General features: G+C 47.0%; 1 protein-coding gene across 5 annotated transcripts in view; it reads right to left on the minus strand.

The window, feature by feature from the left end:
* Positions 1 to 18766, minus strand: part of ZNF565 (zinc finger protein 565) — a 32099-nt gene that overhangs the window by 2467 nt on the left and 10866 nt on the right. For all 5 annotated transcript variants that reach the window (XM_033225878.1, XM_033225877.1, XM_033225881.1 and 2 more), the window contains 2 exons: positions 9659 to 9785; positions 8856 to 8951 (listed from right to left, as the gene is read on the minus strand). In XM_033225878.1, coding sequence (XP_033081769.1) covers positions 8856 to 8951; positions 9659 to 9785 — 223 coding nt within the window. The remainder of the gene's footprint in view (positions 1 to 8855; positions 8952 to 9658; positions 9786 to 18766) is intronic.

Below are 18766 nucleotides of genomic sequence, written 5' to 3' on the forward strand. Positions count from 1 at the left end.
AAAATCTCTGCTTAAACATTTCACTGCCTTCCCATTTCGGTGCATTTAGAATTAATTCCAAAGGCCAGGCGAGGTGGCTCATGCCTTAATCCCAGCACTTTGGGAGTCCAAGGCAAGTGGATCACTTGAGGTCAGGAGTTCAAGATCAGCCCAGACAACATGGAGAAACCCTGTCTCTACTAAAAAATACAAAAATTAGCAGGCATGGTGACAGGCGCCTATAATCCCAGCTACCTGGGAGACCGAGACACAAGAATCACTTGAACCCAGGAGGCAGAGGTTGCAGTGAGCCAAGATGGCACCACTGCATGCCAGCCTGGGGGACAGAGTAAGAGTCCATCTCAGGAAAAAAAAAAAAAAAAAAAAAAGAGGCTGGGTGCGGTAGCTCACGTCTGTAATCACAGCACTTTGGGAGACCGAGGTGGGTGGATCACCTGAGGTCAGGTGTTCGAGATTAGCCTGACCAACATGGAGAAACACCGTCTCTACTAAAAATACAAAATTAGCCGGCCGTGGTGGCGCATGCCTGTAATGCCAACACTTGGGAGGCTGAGGCAGGAGAATTACTTGAATCCGGGAGGCAGAAGTTGTGGTGAGCTGAAATTGCACCACTGCATTCCAGCATGGGTGACAGAGCAAAACTCTGTCTCAAACAAACAAACAAAAAAAATTACAAACTCACTACCATGGCTCTCAGGGCTCTTGGCAAAGCAGGTCCGTTTCTTTTTGTCACCACTCTGTCTCAGCAAGAGCAGGGCCTCTTCACATTGAACATTCTCCCCTTTCCTCCCAGTCTACAAAACCACCAGCCATCTATGAGCATGTAAAATAAATCTAGGCATTTTCCATCTCAGATCTCTCATCAGGTTCTTCCATCTATCAAGAATCCTGTCCTGGGCTTTTTGCTGCTTTTCTCATCCTTAAGGTCTCAGATGAAAACTCACACTCTCTCTCTCTCTTTTTTTTTTTTTTTTTGAGAGTCTCACTCTGTCGTCGCCCAGGCTAGAGTGCAGTGCAGTGGTGTGATCTCAGCTCACTGCAACCTCCGCCTCCCGGGTTCAAGCGATTCTCCTGCCTCAGCCTCCCGAGTAGCTGGGATTACAGGTGCCTGCCACCTCGCCTGGGTAATTTTTGTGTTTTTAGTAGAGACAGGGTTTCACCATGTTGGTCAGGCTGGCCTGGAATTCCTGACCTCAGGTGATCTGCCCGCCTTGGCCTCCCAAAGTGCTGGGATTACAGGCGTGAGCCACCACGCCCGGCCCCTTATGTAATGTATATTTTATCACAATTTTAAAAAATCTAATTAATAAAAAATTGTTATTTTTTCAGAACTGCAAGGAATTAGAAAACATACCAAGCAAATATTCTGTGAAAGACAAGAACACTTTTATGGAGTCAACAGCAATAGGCTTAATATTTTAATACGGAATTAGAGTAGAGTCGTACCCATAAACTTGCTTTTGTTTTATTTTGTTTTGTTTTCGAGATGGAGTCTTGTTCTGTTGCCAAGGCTAGAGTAAAGACACGCGATTGATCTTGATTCCTTGCAACCTCCGCCTCCGGGTTCAAGCGATTCTCCTGCCTCAGCCTCCCGAGTAGCTGGGATTACAGGTGCCTGCCACCTCGCCTGGGTAATTTTTGTGTTTTTAGTAGAGACAGGGTTTCACCATGTTGGTCAGGCTGGCCTGGAATTCCTGACCTCAGGTGATCTGCCCGCCTTGGCCTCCCAAAGTGCTGGGATTACAGGCGTGAGCCACCACGCCCGGCCCCTTATGTAATGTATATTTTATCACAATTTTAAAAAATCTAATTAATAAAAAATTGTTATTTTTTCAGAACTGCAAGGAATTAGAAAACATACCAAGCAAATATCTGTGAAAGACAAGAACACTTTTATGGAGTCAACAGCAATAGGCTTAATATTTTAATACGGAATTAGAGTAGAGTCGTACCCATAAACTTGCTTTTGTTTTATTTTGTTTTGTTTTCGAGATGGAGTCTTGTTCTGTTGCCAAGGCTAGAGTAAAGACACGCGATTGATCTTGATTCCTTGCAACCTCCGCCTCCCGGGTTCAAGCGATTCTCTTGTCTCAGCCTCCTGAGTAGCTGGGATTACAGGTGCCTGCCACCACACCTGGCTAATTTTTGTATTTTTAGTAGAGATGGTGTTTTGTCACGTTGGCCAGACTGATCTTGAACTCCTGACCTCAAGTGATCCGTCTATCGGTCTCCCAAAGTGCTGGGATTACAGGTGTGTGCCACTGCGCCCGTCCATACATTGTTAATTTATGCATATTCAATTAATTTTGCTCAAAAAAACACATACAGAATGTGGTAGGTGGGATAACGGCACTCAAAGAGGTCTGTGTCTTTATTCCCGGAACCTATGAGTGGTATGTCACAAAGCAAGGGGAGTTCGAATTCAGACTGCTAATTAGGGCCAGGCGCAGTGGCTCACGCCTGTAATCTCAGCACTTTGTGTGGCCGAGGAGGGTGGATCACCTGAGGTCAGGAGTTCGAAACCAGTCTGACCAACATGGAGAAACCCCGTCTCTACCAAAAATACAAAATTAGCTGGGCGTGGTGGTGGGTGCCTGTAATCCCAGCTACTCAGGAAGCTGAGGCAGGAGAATCACTTGAACCCGGGAGGCGGAGGTTGTGGTAAGCAGAGATCTCGCCATTGCACTCCAGCCTGGGCAACAAGGGTAAAACTCCATCTCAAAAAAAAAAAAAAAAAAAAAAAGCTCATCAGTTGACCACCATGAGATGGTGAGATTATCCTGGTTTATCTGGGTGGACACAATGTATTCACAAGGGTCCTTAGAAGTGAAAGTGGGAAGGCCAGGTGCAGTGGCTCATGCCTGTAATCCCAGTACTTTGAGAGCTTTGGGAGGCCTAGGTGGGTGGATCACTTGAGGTCAGGAGTTTGAGACCAGCTCGGCCAACTTGGCAAAATCCTGTCTTGGCCGGGCGCGGTGGCTCAAGCCTGTAATCCCAGCACTTTGGGAGGCCGAGATGGGCGGATCACGAGGTCAGGAGATCGAGACCATCCTGGCTAACACGGTGAAACCCCGTCTCTACTAAAAAAAAATACAAAAAACTAGCCGGACGAGGTGGCGGGCGGCTGTAGTCCCAGCTACTCGGGAGGCTGAGGCAGGAGAATGGCGTAAACCCGCGAGGCGGAGCTTGCAGTGAACTGAGATCCGGCTACTGCACGCCAGCCTGGGCGACAGAGCGAGACTCCGTCTCAAAAAAAAAAAAAAAAAAAGAAGAAGAAATCCTGTCTCTACTGTGGCACACTCCTGTAGTCCCAAGTACTTGGGAACTTGGGAAGCTGACACAGGAGAATTGCTTGAACCTGGGAGGCTGAGGTTACAATGAGCTGAGATCGTGCCACTGCACTCCAGCGTGGGCGAGAGTGAGGCTCTGTCTTAAAAAAAACCATAAAAGCAAACTTTTTCTGTGAAGGGCCTGATGGTAAATGTTTTAGGGTTTGTGGAATACATAAAGTCTCTATAGCATATTCTTTTTTTTTTTTTAACACTTTCAAAATACCAAAACTGTTCTTGGCTCTAGGGCTGTATGAAAAACTGGTTATGGACTGCATTTATTTGACCCACAGACTGCAGTTTGCCAACCCCTGGTCTAGGGCACAGGGAAGTAAATGATGGTAAAGATCTTAAGGTCTTGCTTTGCTTAGAAAAACTTCAAAGATACGATTTCCTACCATTTTTCTTTTTTCTTTTTTTTTCCTGAGATGGAGTCTCGTTCTTGTTGCCTAGGCTGAAGTGCAGTGGGGCGATCTTGGCTCTCTGCAACCTCTGCCTCCCGGACCATTTTTCAATAAAAGGAGCTAGCACTCTTTTGAGAACTGGCTGATTTAAAGGCTGAGGCAAGAAAAATCTGAAATAATCATGGAACATGCTGTGGTACCAGAAAACATGGAAGTACACAAAAGAGAATGAGGGCGTGTTGAGAGAACCCAGGAGCCAAGCTTAAAGAGTTCTCAACGGCCAAAGCCTGAACAATTGGAGCAAGGAACTAAACCATGAAAGTAGTGACTATAGCCCATAGAATAAAATAAATACCCATGAACTCATCACGATATAAAGAAATCATTGAATGAATAAATGAATGGGAGGCCAGGAGCAGTGGCTCACGCTTCTGCACTTTGGCCCAGCACTTTGGGAGGCTGAGGCGGGTGGATCACAAGGTCAGGAGATCAAGACCATCCTGGCTAACATGGTAAAACCCCATCTCTACTAAATACACAAAAAATTAGCCAGGTGTGGTGGTGAGAGCCTGTAGTCATAGCTACTCAGGAGGCTGAGGCAGGAGAACGGTGTGAACCGGGGAGGCAGAGCTTGCAGTGAGCAGAGGTTGCGCCACTGCACTCCAGCCTGGCAACAGAGCGAGACTCCGTCTCAAAAACAAAAACAAAACAAAACAAAACAAAAATAAGTGAATAGGAGAGGGCTAGGGACAGCTCTTCCTTACCAAAGAATTCCAATTAATAAATGGTGAAGAAATAAGGGACACAGAAAATCAATATTAGGCAAGTGACAGAGTAATAGCTGGTGCAGACAAGGTCTAGTGATAGATGCCAAAATCAGGGGGTGGAAGGAGGAAAAGCAGCACATTTGCCTAGTGTGAAAGTATTTCACGATAAGATATTTGTCAATTACAAATGGAAACTTTACAGGGGAGAAACAAGAGAGGCCCTATTTACCAAGTGATCAAAGTAAACAGTATCTATCTTTTTTTTTTTTTTCTGACACGGAGTCTCACTCTGTCACCCAAGCTGGAGTGCAGTGGCGTGATCTCGGCTCACTGCAACCTCTGCCTCCTGGGTTCAAGCGATTCTCCTACCTCAGACTCCCGAGTAGCTGGGACTACAGGCACCCGCCACCACGCCTAGCTAATTTTGTACTTTTAGTAGAGACGGGGTTTCACCATATTGGCCAGGCTGGTCTCGAACTCCTGACCTTGTGATCCGCCCGCCTTGGCCTCCCAAAGTGTGAACAGCACCTATCTTACCAAGTGATCAAAATGAACAGCACCAGTAATATGGCATGTTGATGTCTGATATGTGATACACAGAGAAGAATACAACATCACTTCTGCGATATTCTTGCTAAAATGCAGAATCTCACTGTGAGAAAACATTAGACAAACACGAAGTGAGAGACAATCTACAAAAAACTACTCATTAAGAGGATCAGGGCCGGGCGCGGTGGCTCAAGCCTGTAATCCCAGCACTTTGGGAGGCCGAGACGGGCGGATCACGAGGTCAGGAGATCGAGACCATCCTGGCTAATACGATGAAACCCTGTCTCTACTTAAAAATACAAAAAACTAGCCGGGCGACGAGGCGGGCGCCTGTGGTCCCAGCTACTCGGGAGGCTGAGGCAGGAGAATGGCGTAAACCCGGGAGGCGGAGCTTGCAGTGAGCTGAGATCCGGCCACTGCACTCCAGCCTGGGTGGCAGAGCAAGACTCCGTCTCAAAAAAAAAAAAAAAAAAAAAAAATAGGATCAGCTGGCTGGGTGTGGTGGCTCATGCCTGTAATCTCAGCACTTTGGGAGGCTGAGGTGGCCAGGTCACTCGAGCTCAGGAGTTTGAGACCAGCCTGGCCAACATAGTGAAACCCCATGTCTACCGAATATACAAAAATTAGCCGGGCGTGGTAGTGTGCACCTGTAATCCTAGCTACTCAGGAGGCTGAGACAGGAGAATTACTTGAACCGGGGAGGCAGAGGTTGCAGTAAGCTGAGATAGCACCACTGTACTCCAGCCTGGGTGACAGAGTGAGACACCGTCTCAGAAAAAAAAAAACAAAAATTATTTATTTATTTATTTATTTTGAAATGGAGTCTTGCTCTGTCACCCAGGCTGGAGCACAGTGGCACAATCATAGCTCACTGCAGCCTTGATTTCCCAGGCTCTAGTGATTCTCCTGCCTCAGCCTCTTGATTAGCTGGAATTACAGGTGCGTGCCACCTTGCCTGGCTAATTTTTTTTTTGAGATGGAGTCTTGCTCTGTCACCCAGGCTGGAGTGCAGTGGCCGGATCTCAGCTCACTATAAGCTCCGACTCCAGGGTTTACGCCGTTCTCCTGCCACAGCCTCCCGAGTAGCTGGGACTACAGGCGCCCGCCACGTCGCCTGGCTAGTTTTTTGTATTTTTAGTAGAGACGGGGTTTCACTGTGTTAGCCAGGATGGTCTCGATCTCCGGACCTCGTGATCCGCCCGTCTCGGCCTCCCAAAGTGCTGGGATTACAGGCTTGAGCCACCGCGCCCGGCCGCCTGGCTAATTTTTGTATTTTTTGTAGAGAAGGGGTCTTGCTATGTTGTTCAGGCTGATAAATGTCATTTTTAAAGAAAAAACAAAACAAAACAGTATTTTCGTGTGGCCAAAAACTGAGGGAAACTTTAAGGGTCTTCTTCAGATAGAGAGAAAATGATCCCAGATGAAAAATAAAAATGACAACAATAGGCTGGGCGTGGGGCTCACACCTGTAATCCCAGCACTTTGGGAGGCTGAGGCGGGCAGATCGCGAGGTCAGGAGATCGAGACCATCCTGGCTAACACAGTGAAACCTATCTTTACTAAAAAAATACAAAAAAAAAATTAGCCGGGCGTGGTGGTGGGCACCTGTTGTCCCAGCTACTCGGGAGGCTGAGGCAGGAGAATGGCGTGAATCGGGAGGCAGAGCTTGCAGTGAACTGAGATCATGCCACTGCATTCCAGCCCGGGTGACAAAGTGAGACTCTGTCAAAAATAAACAAATAAATAAATAAAAATAAATTAAAAAGGCTGGGCATGGTGGCTCAAGCCTGTAATCCCAGCACTTTGGGAGGCCGAGACAGGCAGATCACAAGGTGAGGAGATCGAGACCATCCTGGCTAACCCGGTGAAACCCCGTCTCTACTAAAAAATATAAAAAACTAGCCAGGCGAGGTGGCAGGCGCCTGTAGTCCCAGCTACTCGGGAGGCTGAGGCAGGAGAATGGCGGGAACCTGGGAGGCGGAGCTTGCGAGCTGAGATTCGGCCACTGCACTCCAGCCTGGGCAACAGAGCGAGACTCCGTCTCAAAAAAAATAAAAATAAAAAAATGAAAAAAATAAAAAAGACAATAGCAGAGAAGTTAGGAAAGGGTAACTGATGATTCAGGATTCACAGATTCCAATACTGTTTACCAAGTGCCACTCGAGAATACTCACTAACATTTATGTAGTCATCACAATTGCCTTTCTGGGCACTTTCACACTATATTTCATATAACAGCAACTCTTTTTTTTTTTTTTTGAGACAGAGTCTCGCTCTGTTGTACAGGCTGGAGTGTAATGGTGTGATCTCGGCTCACTACAACCTCCGCCTCCCAGGTTCAAGCGATTCTCGTGCCTCAGCCTCCCGAGTAGCTGGGATCACAGATGTGCTGCCACGCACAGCTTACTTTTGTATTTTTAGTAGAGACAGGGTTTCACCATGTTGGCCAAACTGGTCTCGAACTCCTGACCTCCAGTGATCCGCCCACCTTGGCCTCCCAAAGTGCTGGGATTACAGGTGTGAGGTACCACGTCCAGCCTAACAGCAATATTTTTATCCCATTTGCCAAGGAGGAAACTGAAGCACAGAGAATTTAAGTAATTTATGCAAACTCACAGAGCTACTAAGTGGCAGGGCCAGGATTTGAACTCAGGCAGTCTGACTCCAGTGTCTGTGCCCTCAACCACTACACAACCCTACCGCTCAAAAGTTAAGAGAATAAATGAATGGCTGCATTACTGTCGCAGAGGCTGGAGTGCAGTCGCACAATCTCGGCTCACTGCAACCTCTGCCTCCTGGGTTCAAGCAATTCTCCTGCCTCTGCCTCCTGAGTAGCTGGGGTTACAGGCACCGGCCACCATGCCCAGCTAATTTCTGTATTTTTAGGAGAGACGGGGTTTCACCATGTTGGCCAGGCTGGTCTTGAACTCCTGGCTTCAAGTGATCTGCCCACCTCGGCCTCCCAAAGTGCTGAGATTACAGGTGTGGGCCACCGTGTCCGGCCAAGAAAATTTTTTTTTTGGTTTGTTTTTTGAGATAGAGTTTCACTTTTGTCACTCAGGCTGGAATGCAATGGCATAATCTCAGCTCACTGCAACCTCTGCCTCCCAGGTTCAAGAGATTCTCCTGCCTCAGCCTCCCAAGTAGCTGGAATTACAGGCACCCGCCACCATGCCCAGCTAATTTTTGTATTTTCAGTAGAGACGGGATTTTACCATGTTGGCCAGGATGGTCTTGAACTCCTGACCTCAGGTGATCCACCCACCTCAGCCTCCCAAAGTGCTGGGATTACACACATGAGCCACCATGCCTGGCCAAGAAAATAAGTTTTCTAAGGGATGAAGATACTTGTAGAAAAAAGGATCTGGCTGGGTACTGTGGCTCACACCTGTCATCTCACTTTGGCCTCCCAAAGTGGGAGGATCGCTTAAGCCCAGGAGATGGAGGCTGCAGTGAGCTGTGATCATGCCACTGCACCCCAGCATGGATGACAGAGTGAGATTCTGCCTCTAAAAAAAAGGATACAAAGTATAGGTAAAAAGGTGGCCAATGGGGAAGAAATAGGTACATCTCTTTTTAAAAAGGAAGGAAAATGTGAGAGAACACAGAAGACAGACAAATTAATAGGAGTAGGCCAAGGTTCTCTTGGGAGCTGACGCTAATAAAGTCTTTACTCGCCACATCTTCATGTTTCAGGCCTTTCTTCCACAGTAGGGCTTTGAGGGAACTTCCCACAGTAACTCAAGTTACTCCTGTCAGTCGACGCACCCAGGGACCTCCCCCTGTCGAAATCAGCCCTCGCTCACCTGGGCACCATGGTCCTGTCACATCATTTGCAATCATCCAGGGCTCTTTCCCTTGCTCCAATAAGGAGACGACATCAGGCTTAGAAATGGAGAGTCCTGTTTACAGGAAAAGAAACGGGGTGTGATCAGACTGCTCCAAAATCCAAACCCAGTTCCCTGGTCACCATGGAAAAGACGCAATCACAAGGCAGGCGGAAGGTTGTCTGAAGGATGGGAAGACCTAGGTGCCCAGTGGAATGACTTGTTTCCAATTCCACAAAGCACAAAACAATTTTTCAGTCACCAGAAATTCAGTCAGAAACTTGTAAGTTACCCTAGAAATTCACAATGAAGAAACCAGAAATTCCAGAAGGGTAGTCCTGAATTATGTGGAGTAGATGTGTGGTGATCACTCTCCACGAACCCCTCCCTCCCCTCCAATCTATTCCTTGATGCTCCTGGCCTTGTTCTGTGCCCAGCTCTGGGATCCCAACAGCTCACTGTAAGAACTGCATTACCCATGCCCTCTGGCTTCTCATTGGCTTTGGCAGACAGAAAGCATCAGCTGGAGATCAGCCGACAGGAGGAGATCAAGCACTGGGCATTTCTTAACCCTCTCTCTCCCTCCTTTAACCCAGGAGCTCCGGAAGTAGCTACAGCAGTTGCTGGCTGGTCCCCTCTCTATCTCTATGGCTGTAGTTTGTAGCGTCTCCTGTGACAGTTTCCTCTCCTCACCCATTTAGGCAGAGATGGAAACAGCATCCCATGGTTGTAGTCCCCAGTGCCTTGCTTTCCGTCTGGTCTGTGCGATACAATCTCCTTACCTAGTGAGGCCAAGTGATCAAAGTTCTCCAGAGTCACCTCCCTGTACAAGTCCCTCTGAGCAGGTTCCAGGCACTTCCATTCTTCCAGAGAGAACTCTATGGCCACGTCCCTGAATGTCACCAGTCCCTGAAACAATAAACCCACACATTTGGGTATATTAAGAAACTTCTTTCACTTTTTATTATGAAAATTTTCAAAATGCACAAAAGTACAGAGAATAGTATACAGTAATGACCCCCATATGCATCAGTCTGCTTCAACAGCTAATAAGGTGCACCCAGTTTTATCTCTTCCCTTCTATCTTTTACTCCCCATGTACTGTGAGGCAAATCTCACATGCCAAACATCATAACACTTCACCCACAGATACTTTAGTATCCAACAGATTATTGACTTCTCTTAGAAAAATACATAATAGCTGGGCGCGGTGGCTCATGCCTGTAATCCCAGCACTTTCGGAGGCTGAGGTGGGCGGATCACGAGGTCAGGAGATTGAGACCATCCTGGTTAACCCCGTCTCTACGAAAAATAGAAAAAATTAGCCAGGCATGGTGGCAGGCACCTGTAGTCCCAGCTACTTGGGAGGCTGAGGCAGGAGAATGGCATGAACTCGGGAGGTGGAGTTTGCAGTGAGCTGAGATGGTGCCGAGGTGGGCGGATCACTTGAAGTCGGGAGTTTGAGACCAGCCTGACCATCATGGAGAAACTCCGTCTCTACTAAAAATACAAAATTAGCTGGGTGTGGTGGCGCACGCCTGTAATCCCAGCTACTCAGGAGGCAGAGGCAGGAGAATCGCTTGAACCTGGGAGGCAGAGGCTTCAGTGAGCCAAGATCGCACCACTGCACTCCAGCCTGGGCAACAAGAGCGAAACTCCATCTCAAAAAAAAAAAAGAAAAAGAAACATTTGAATGAGTAGAGTTCCCACCTTATGGATTTGGCGGATTGCATTTTCGTGGTGTAGTTTCACAGGTGCTTAATTTCCATATTCCCTGTGAAATGTCAGTTAGATATGGGGGTCTGACTTCCATTTTCGAGGGAAGAGCATTAATATGTCAGGGATGGTGGTGTGTACTTCCTGTAGCATCCCATTAGGAGGCACATAATGACTGGACATGCCTTTATTTATTATTTGAGACAGGGTCTCACTCTGTCACCCAGGCTGGAGTGTGGTGGCACAATCGTGGCTCACAGGAGCCTTGACCTCCCAACTCAAGCTATCCCCCTGCCTCAGCCTCCCAAGTAGCTGGCACTAAAGGTGTGTACCACCACACCCAGCTAATTTTTTATTTTTTGTAGAGATGGGGTCTCACTATGTTGTCCAGGCTGGTCTTGAATTCCTGGACTCAAGTGATCCACCCACCTCGACCTACCAAAGTGCTGGGATTATAGGTGTGGGCCACTGTGCCTGGCCCAATTTTTTTAAGACACAGAGTCTTGCTCTGTCACCCAGGCTGGAGTGCAGTGGTGCAATCATGGCTTACTGCTGCCTCAAATTCCTGAGCTCAAGCAATCCTCCCACCTCAACCTCCCAAGTGACTGGGACTACAGGCACATGTCACCATACTAAGCTATTTTTGTTAAAAATTATTTTTTGTAGAGGTGGGGTCTTGCTATATTGCCCAGGCTGGTCTCAAACTTCTGGGCTCAAGCAATCCTCCCACCTTGGCCTTCCAAAGTGCTGGGATTAAAAGTTGAGCCACAGTGCCTATCTTTTACCATTTTTTTTTGTTGTTGTTTTTGTTTTGCTTTGTTTTGTTTTTTTGTTTGATATTTGAGATGGAGTATCTCCCTGTTGCCCAGGCCAGAGTGCAGTGGCATGATTTCGGTTCACTGCAACCTCCGCCTCCCAGGTTCAAGTGATTCTCCTGCCTCAGCCTCCCAAGTAGCTGGGATTACAGGTACATGCCACCACGCCTGGCTAATTTTTTAATTTCTTATTTTTTGAGACAGAGTCTCACTCTGTAGCCTAGGCTGGAGTGCAGTGGCACAACCTTGGCTCACCGCAACCTCCACCTCCCAGGTTCAAGTGATTCTCCTGCCTCAGCCTCCAGAGTAACTGGGATTACAGGCGCATGCCACCACGCCTGGCTAATTTTTTTTTTTTTTTGAGATGACGTCTCGCTGTCACCCAGGCTGGAGTGCAGTGGCGCGATCTCGGCTCACTGCAAGCTCCGCCTCTCGGGTTTAGGCCATTCTCCCGCCTCAGCCTCCTGAGTAGCTGGGACTACAGGCGCCGGCCACCACGCCCAGGTAGGTTTTTGTATTTTTTTTAGTAGAGACAGGGTTTCACCGTATTAGCCAGGATGATCTTGATCTCCTGACCTCGTGATCCGCTCGTCTTGGCCTCCCAAAGTGCTGGGATTACAGGCTTGAGCCACCGCGCCTGGCCCTGGCTAATTTTTGTATCTTTAGTAGAGACGGTGTTTCACCATGTTGGCCAGGCTGGTCTTGAACACCTGACCTCAGGTGATCTACCTGCCTTGGCCTCCGAAGGTGCTGGGATTGCAGGCGTAAGCCACCATGCCCGGCCCCTAATTTTTGTAGTTTTAACAGAGATGGGGTTTCACCATGTTGGCCAGGCTGGTTGTGAACTCCTGACCTCAAGTGATCTAACCCTCTCGTTCTCCCACAGTGTTGGGGTTACAGGTATGAGCCACTGTGCTCGGCCTCCTGTCCCCTTTTTTTTTTTTTTTGAGACAGAGTCTCGCTCTGTCGCCTGGGCTGGAGTGCAATGGCGCAATCTTGGCTTACTGCAACCTCTGCCTCCCAGGTTCAAGCAATTCTCCTGCCTCAGTCTCCCGAATAGCTGGGACTACATGTGCATGCCACCATGCCCGGCTAATTTTTTGTATTTTTAGTAGAGACAGAGTTTCATCATGTTGGCCAGGCTGGTCTCAGTCTCCTGACCTCATGATCTGCCCACCTTGGTCTCCCAAAGTGCTGGGATTACAGGCGTGAGCCACCATGCCCAGTCCACTTGTCCCATTTTAAATGAGGTTAAAATTGATTAGTAGGGTCAGGTTTTGACAAGCTGACTCATCCAGTAAATACATTAATGAGGAGACGAAGAAGAATTTTTTTTTTTTTTTTGAGATGGAGTCTCATCCTGTTTGCCCAGGCTGGAGTGCAGTGGCACGATCACAGCTCACTGCAAGCTCCGCCTCACGGGTTCATGCCATTCTCCTGCCTCAGCCTCCAGAGTAGCTGGAGCTACAGGTGTGCATGCCTGGCTAATTTTGATTTTTTTTTTTTTTGAGATGGAGTCTCACTGTGTTGCCCCGGTTGGAGTGCAGTGGCGCGATCTTGGCTCACTGCAAACTCCGCCTCCTAGGTTCAACCGATTTTCCTGCTTCAGCCTCTTGAGTAGCTGGGATTACAGGTGTGTGCCACCACGCTCGGCTAATTTTTGTATTTTTAGTAGAGACGGGGTTTCACCATGTTGGTTAGACTGGTCCTGACCTCGTGATACGCCCACCTTGGCCTCCCAAAGTGTTGGGATGACAGGCGTGAGCCACTGCACCCAGCCTAATTTTGATTTTTAATATTTTTTTTTATAGAGACAGAATCTCACTATGTTACCCAGGATGATCTCAAACTCCTGGTCTCAAGTGATCCTCCCGCCTCAGCCTCCCAAAGCACTGGGATTACAGGCCTGAGCCACTGCACCTGGCCAAGGACATTTACGAGGAGATGAAGAAGGGCACTGGAGAAAGGAGGTAATGAAGCATGACAGAATCTAGAGCTGCAGGCCTGTGCCATGAAGGAAGCATAATAAGCACAGTTATATGACTAAAGGTTTATATGCTCTTGAGCACTCCTGTGGCTACAGATAAAACTGTCTGCAGACAGCAGGACACTTCTATCTTCCATGGCCTGGGAATGAGCAGAAAAGAGCTAAGTGGGGTCCCATAAATAAGCGAAATAGGCCGGGCGTGGTGGCTCACGCCTATAATCCCAGCACTTTGGGAGGCTGAGGCAGGTGGATCATCTGAGGTCAGAAGTTCAAGACTCAAGGAGAATCACTTGAACCCGGGAGGCAGAGGTTGCAGTGAGCTGAGATCGCGCCATTGCACTCCAGGCTGGGCAGGCAACAAGAGCGAAACTTCGTTTCATCCAATAAAGAAAGAAAGAAAGGAAGAAAGGAAGAAAGAAAGAAAGAAAGCAAGCAAGCAAGCAAGCAAGCGAAATAGCAAAATACACAAAACACACAGCAAACCTGGGCCTGGCAAATAGTAATGTCTTTCAACAACGAGTCCAGGCTGGGCGTGGTGGCTCATGTCTGTAATCCCAGCACTTCGGGAGGCTGAGGCGGGTTGATCACTTGAGGCCAGGAGTTCAAGACCAGCCTGCCAACTGGGCATGGTGGTAATTCCAGCACTTTGGGAAGCTGAGGCAGGTGAATCACCTGAGGTCAGGAGTTCAAGAACATCCTGGCCAACATGGTGAAATCCTGTCTCTACTAAAAATACAAAAAATTAGCTGGGTGTGGTGGCAGGTGCCTGTAATCCCAGCTACTTGGGGGGCTGAGGCAGAAGAATCGCTTGAACCCAGGAGGCAGAGGTTGCAGTGTGCTGAGATTGTGACTCTTCAGCCTGGGCAACAAGAGTGAAACTCCGTTTCAAAAAAAAAAGTCCAGCCCGGCCAACAGGGCAAAACAACCCTGTCTCTACTAAAAATACAAAAAATTAGCCAGGCGTGGTGGTGCACACCTGTAATCCCAGCTACTCAGGAGGCTGAGGCAAGATAATAGCTTGAACCCGGGAGAAAGATGTTGCAGTGAGCCGAGATTGTGCCTCTGCACTCCAGCCTGGGTGACAGAGTAAGACTCTGTCTCAAAACAACAACAACAACAACAATAAAACCCAAAAAAGAAATTAGCTGGGCATGATGGTGTAGTCCTGTAGTCCCAGCTACTAGGGAGGCTGAGGCAGGAGAATTGCTTGAACCTGGTAGGTGGAGATTGCAGTGAGCTGAGATTGCGCCACTGCACTCCAGCCTGGGCGACAGAGCAAGACCCCATCTCAAAAACAATATAAATAAATAAATAAAAATGAATGAAGGAAGAGAGAAGGAAGTTAGAAAGGTGGGCAGGCAGGCAGGCAGAAAGACACAGACTGTTATTGGTTGCATGCTATTGTAGGTTATGTCTTGTAAGATACGTTGATTCCATTGTTTTCATGCACTTAGCTTAAATAAGATGTGTATGTTAAAGTGGCTTATATCTAAAAGGCAATAACAAATGCTAGTGAGGATGTGAACAGAAGGGAACCCCTGGACACTTTGTTGGGAATGTAAAATTAGTGAATGTAAATCACTGTGGAGAACAGTTTGGAGGTTCCTCAAAAAACTAAAAATGGAGCTACCCTGTGGTCCAGCAATACCACTGCTGGGTATATACAAGAAAGGAAATTAGTAGTCCAGGCACAGTGGCTCATGCCTATAATCCCAGCACTTTGGGAGGCCAAGGTGGGCGGATCACCTGAGGTCAAGAGTTCCAGACCAGCCTCGTCAACATGGTGAAACCCCATTTCTACTAAAAATACAAAAAATTAGCTAGGCATGGTGGTATACGCCTGTAACCCCAGCAACTTGTGAGGCTGAGGCAGGAGAATCGCTTGAACCCAGGAGTTGGAGGTTGCAGTGAGCCAAGATCGTGCCACTGCCGGCTTGGGCAACAAGAACGAAATTCCGTCTCAAAAAAAAAAAAAAAAAAAAAGATAAGAAAAGAAAGAAAATCAGTATATGGAAGAGATATCTGCACTCCATGTTTGCGGCAGCACTGTCCACAATAGCCAAGATTTGGAATCAACCCAAGTGTCTGTCAACAGATGAATGGATAAAGAAAATGTGGTACATATACACAATAGAGTACTATTCAGCCACAAAAAGAATGAGATCTGGTCATCTGCAACATGAATGGAACTGGAGGTCATTATGTTACATGAAATAAGCCAGGCACAGAGAGACAAACTGCATGTTCTCACTTATTTGCGGATCTAAAAATCAAAACAATTCAACTCATGGTCATAGAGAGTAGAAGGACGATTACTGAAGGCTGGGAAGGGTACAGGGAGGCTGAGGGGGAGGTGGGGATGGTTAATGGGTACAAAAAATAGAAAGAATAAGACCTACTATTTGGTAGCACAACAGGCTGACTATAGTCAATAAGAACTTAATTGTACTTTTTTTTTTTTTTCAGATGGAGTTTTGCTGTCACCCCGGCTGGAGCGCAGTCGCATGATCTTAGCTCACTGCAACCTCTGCTGTGGGGTTCAAGTCACTCTCCCGCCTCAGTCTCCAGAGTAGCTGGGATTACAGGCACCCACCACCACACCCAGCTAATTTTTGTATTTTTTAGTAGAGATGGGGTTTCCTCATGTTGGCCACGCTGGTCTTGAACTCCTGATCTCAAATGATCTGCCTGCCTTGGCCTCCCAAAGTGCTGGGATTACAGGTGTGAGCCACCGTGCGCGGCCTAACTGTATATTTTAAAATAAAGAGTGTCATTGGAATGTTTGTAACTCAAAGGATAAATGCTTGAGGGGTTGGATACCCCATTCTTCATGATGTGGTTATTTCACACTGCATGCCTGTATCACAACATCTCACGTACTCCATAAATACACACACCCACTATGTACTGACAAAAATTTAAAATTAAAAAAAATTAGAAACACAAGATGTGTAAAATCTTCAGGATTTATTATATGCTTGCTAATATTCACATTCCTTCACTGTCCACTTCTGCTTGTTCCTGAAATCAGAAAGCTGATGGAGGGTATACCTCCATACATGTTGTAGGTTACATAAATGTGACCTACAACCAACACATATGTTCAACCTTAAAATGGACCATTTTATGGTTATTCATCTCTCATACATATCCTTGCAAGACTGAAGAGTGTTCCATCACTAAAGTTCCCAATCACGGCCCCTTCCTAAAGGGAAAACAGATGTTACCACATACAGAGACCAAGACCAACTGCTACCATGTCTATGTGGAGAGAGAAGGCTGTGGGCTTCTATTGCAAACACCCTGATGTTGGGTAAAACATAACACCCTTTTAAATGAATTTCTTTGTTTCTTTCTCTCTTTTTTTTTGAGACAGTGTCTAACTCTGTTGCCCAGGCTGCAGTGCAGTGGCGTGATCTCCACTCACTGCAACCTCTGCCTCCCAGGCTCAAGCGATTCTCCTGCCTAAGCCTCCTGAGTAGCTGGGACTACAGGTGGCACGCCACTGCACCCGGCTAAATTTCGTACATATATTTTTTTTGTAGAGACAGGGTTTTGCCATGTTGTGCAGGCTGGTCTTGTACTCCTGAGCTCAGGTAATTCACCTGCCTTGGCCTCCCAAAGTGCTGGGATTACAGGCGTGAGCCACCATGCCTAACTTTGTGTTTTTAAATTTAAATTTAAATTTTTGTTTGTAGAGATGGGGTCTCACTACATTGCCCCAGCTGGTCTTGAACGCCTGGTCTTAAGCGATCCTCCTACCTTGGCCTCCCAAAGTGTTGGAATTACAGGGTGAGCCACTGTGCCTGGCCAGAACTTTTCTTAATGCTGGTTATATCTATCAACATTTTCCCACCTTAGAAATTAAAAGAAAGAAATTTAATTTTTTTTTTTTTTTTGAGACAGTCTCATTCTATCAGTCAGTCTGGAGTGCAGTGATATAATCTTGGCTCACTGCAACCTCTGCCTCCCAGGTTCAAGTGATTCTCGTGCCTCAGTCTCCTGAGCAGCTGGAATTACAGACGTGCCACCATGCCCGGCTAATTTTTGTATTTTTAGTACAGACAGTGTCATCGTGTTGGTCAGGCTGGTCTCGAACTCCTGACCTCAGGGGATCCGTCTGCCTCAGCGTCCCAAAGTGCTGGGATTACAGGTATCAGACACTGAATCCAGCTGAGAAATTTTAAAAATATTTTAACAACAAAGAAACCTGTTACCTGTTAATATCAATAACATATTTTATGAAACATAACTCTATTGTCAAAATCAAAAAATTTAGTGGCATTGTTTCAGATTTTTGTAAATATCTTTAATGACTGGCCAACTAAAAGAAAGTTGGAATTTTTTTTTTTTTTTTTTTGAGACGGAGTCTTGCTCTGTCGCCCAGGCTGGAGTGCAGTGGTGCAATCTCAGCTCACTGCAACCTCCACCTCCCAGGTTCAAGCGATTCTCTTGCCTCAGCCTCCCGAGTAGCTGGGACTACAGATACCTGCCACTGCACCCAGCTAGTTTCTGTATTTTTAGTAGAAACAGAGTTTCACCATGTTGACCAGGATGGTCTTGATCTCTTGACCTCGTGACCCTCCCGCCTCGGCCTCCCAAAGTGCTGTGATTACAGGCGTGAGCAACCACACCCGGCCTATATATATATTTTCTGAGACAGAGTCTCGCTGTGTCGCCCAAGCTGGAGTGCAGTGGCGTGATCTCTGCTTATGACAACCTTGGCCTCCTGAGTTCAAGTGATTCTCCTACCTCAGCCTCTCAAGTAGCTGGGATTATAGGCACCCATCACCACTGTGCCCAGCTATATATATATATATATTGACAGTATTAAATGTCTTGTGATTTTTTTCAAGAGGGGGTAACATTTAAAAATAGAATAAAGAATCCAGGTGCCGTGGCTCATGCCTGTAATCCCAGTACTAGGCAGCTGAGGTGGAAGGACTGCTTCAGCCCCAGAGTTTGAGACCAGTCTGGGCAACACAGTGAGACCTGGTCTCTACAAAAACTTAAAAAGTTAGCTGGGAGTGGTGGCATGTGGCTGTGGTCCTAGCTATTTGGGAGGCTGAAGTGGGAGGATGGCTTGAGCCCAGGAGGCTGAGGCTGCAGTGAGCCTTGATTGCCCCACTGTGCTCCAGTCTGGGTGAGAGAGTGAGACCCTGTCTCAAAAAACGAAACAAAGCAAAAACACAGAAGAAAGAAACCACCCAAGACAATGGAAAAGATGAAACTATTTTATTTCATCTTTGGCCCCCATCAACCACAGTTATGATAAGGGAGACGCTCATATTTCTCTCAAGATAAGGTATTTCTACTGCACTGGTGCTCTGCTAAGAGCATTTATTTATTTATTATTTATTTATTTAGACAGA

The sequence above is a fragment of the Trachypithecus francoisi genome, unplaced genomic scaffold, assembly GCF_009764315.1.
Source record: "Trachypithecus francoisi isolate TF-2019V2 unplaced genomic scaffold, Tfra_2.0 Lachesis_group12, whole genome shotgun sequence".
In the NCBI taxonomy this organism is placed as follows: domain Eukaryota; kingdom Metazoa; phylum Chordata; class Mammalia; order Primates; family Cercopithecidae; genus Trachypithecus; species Trachypithecus francoisi.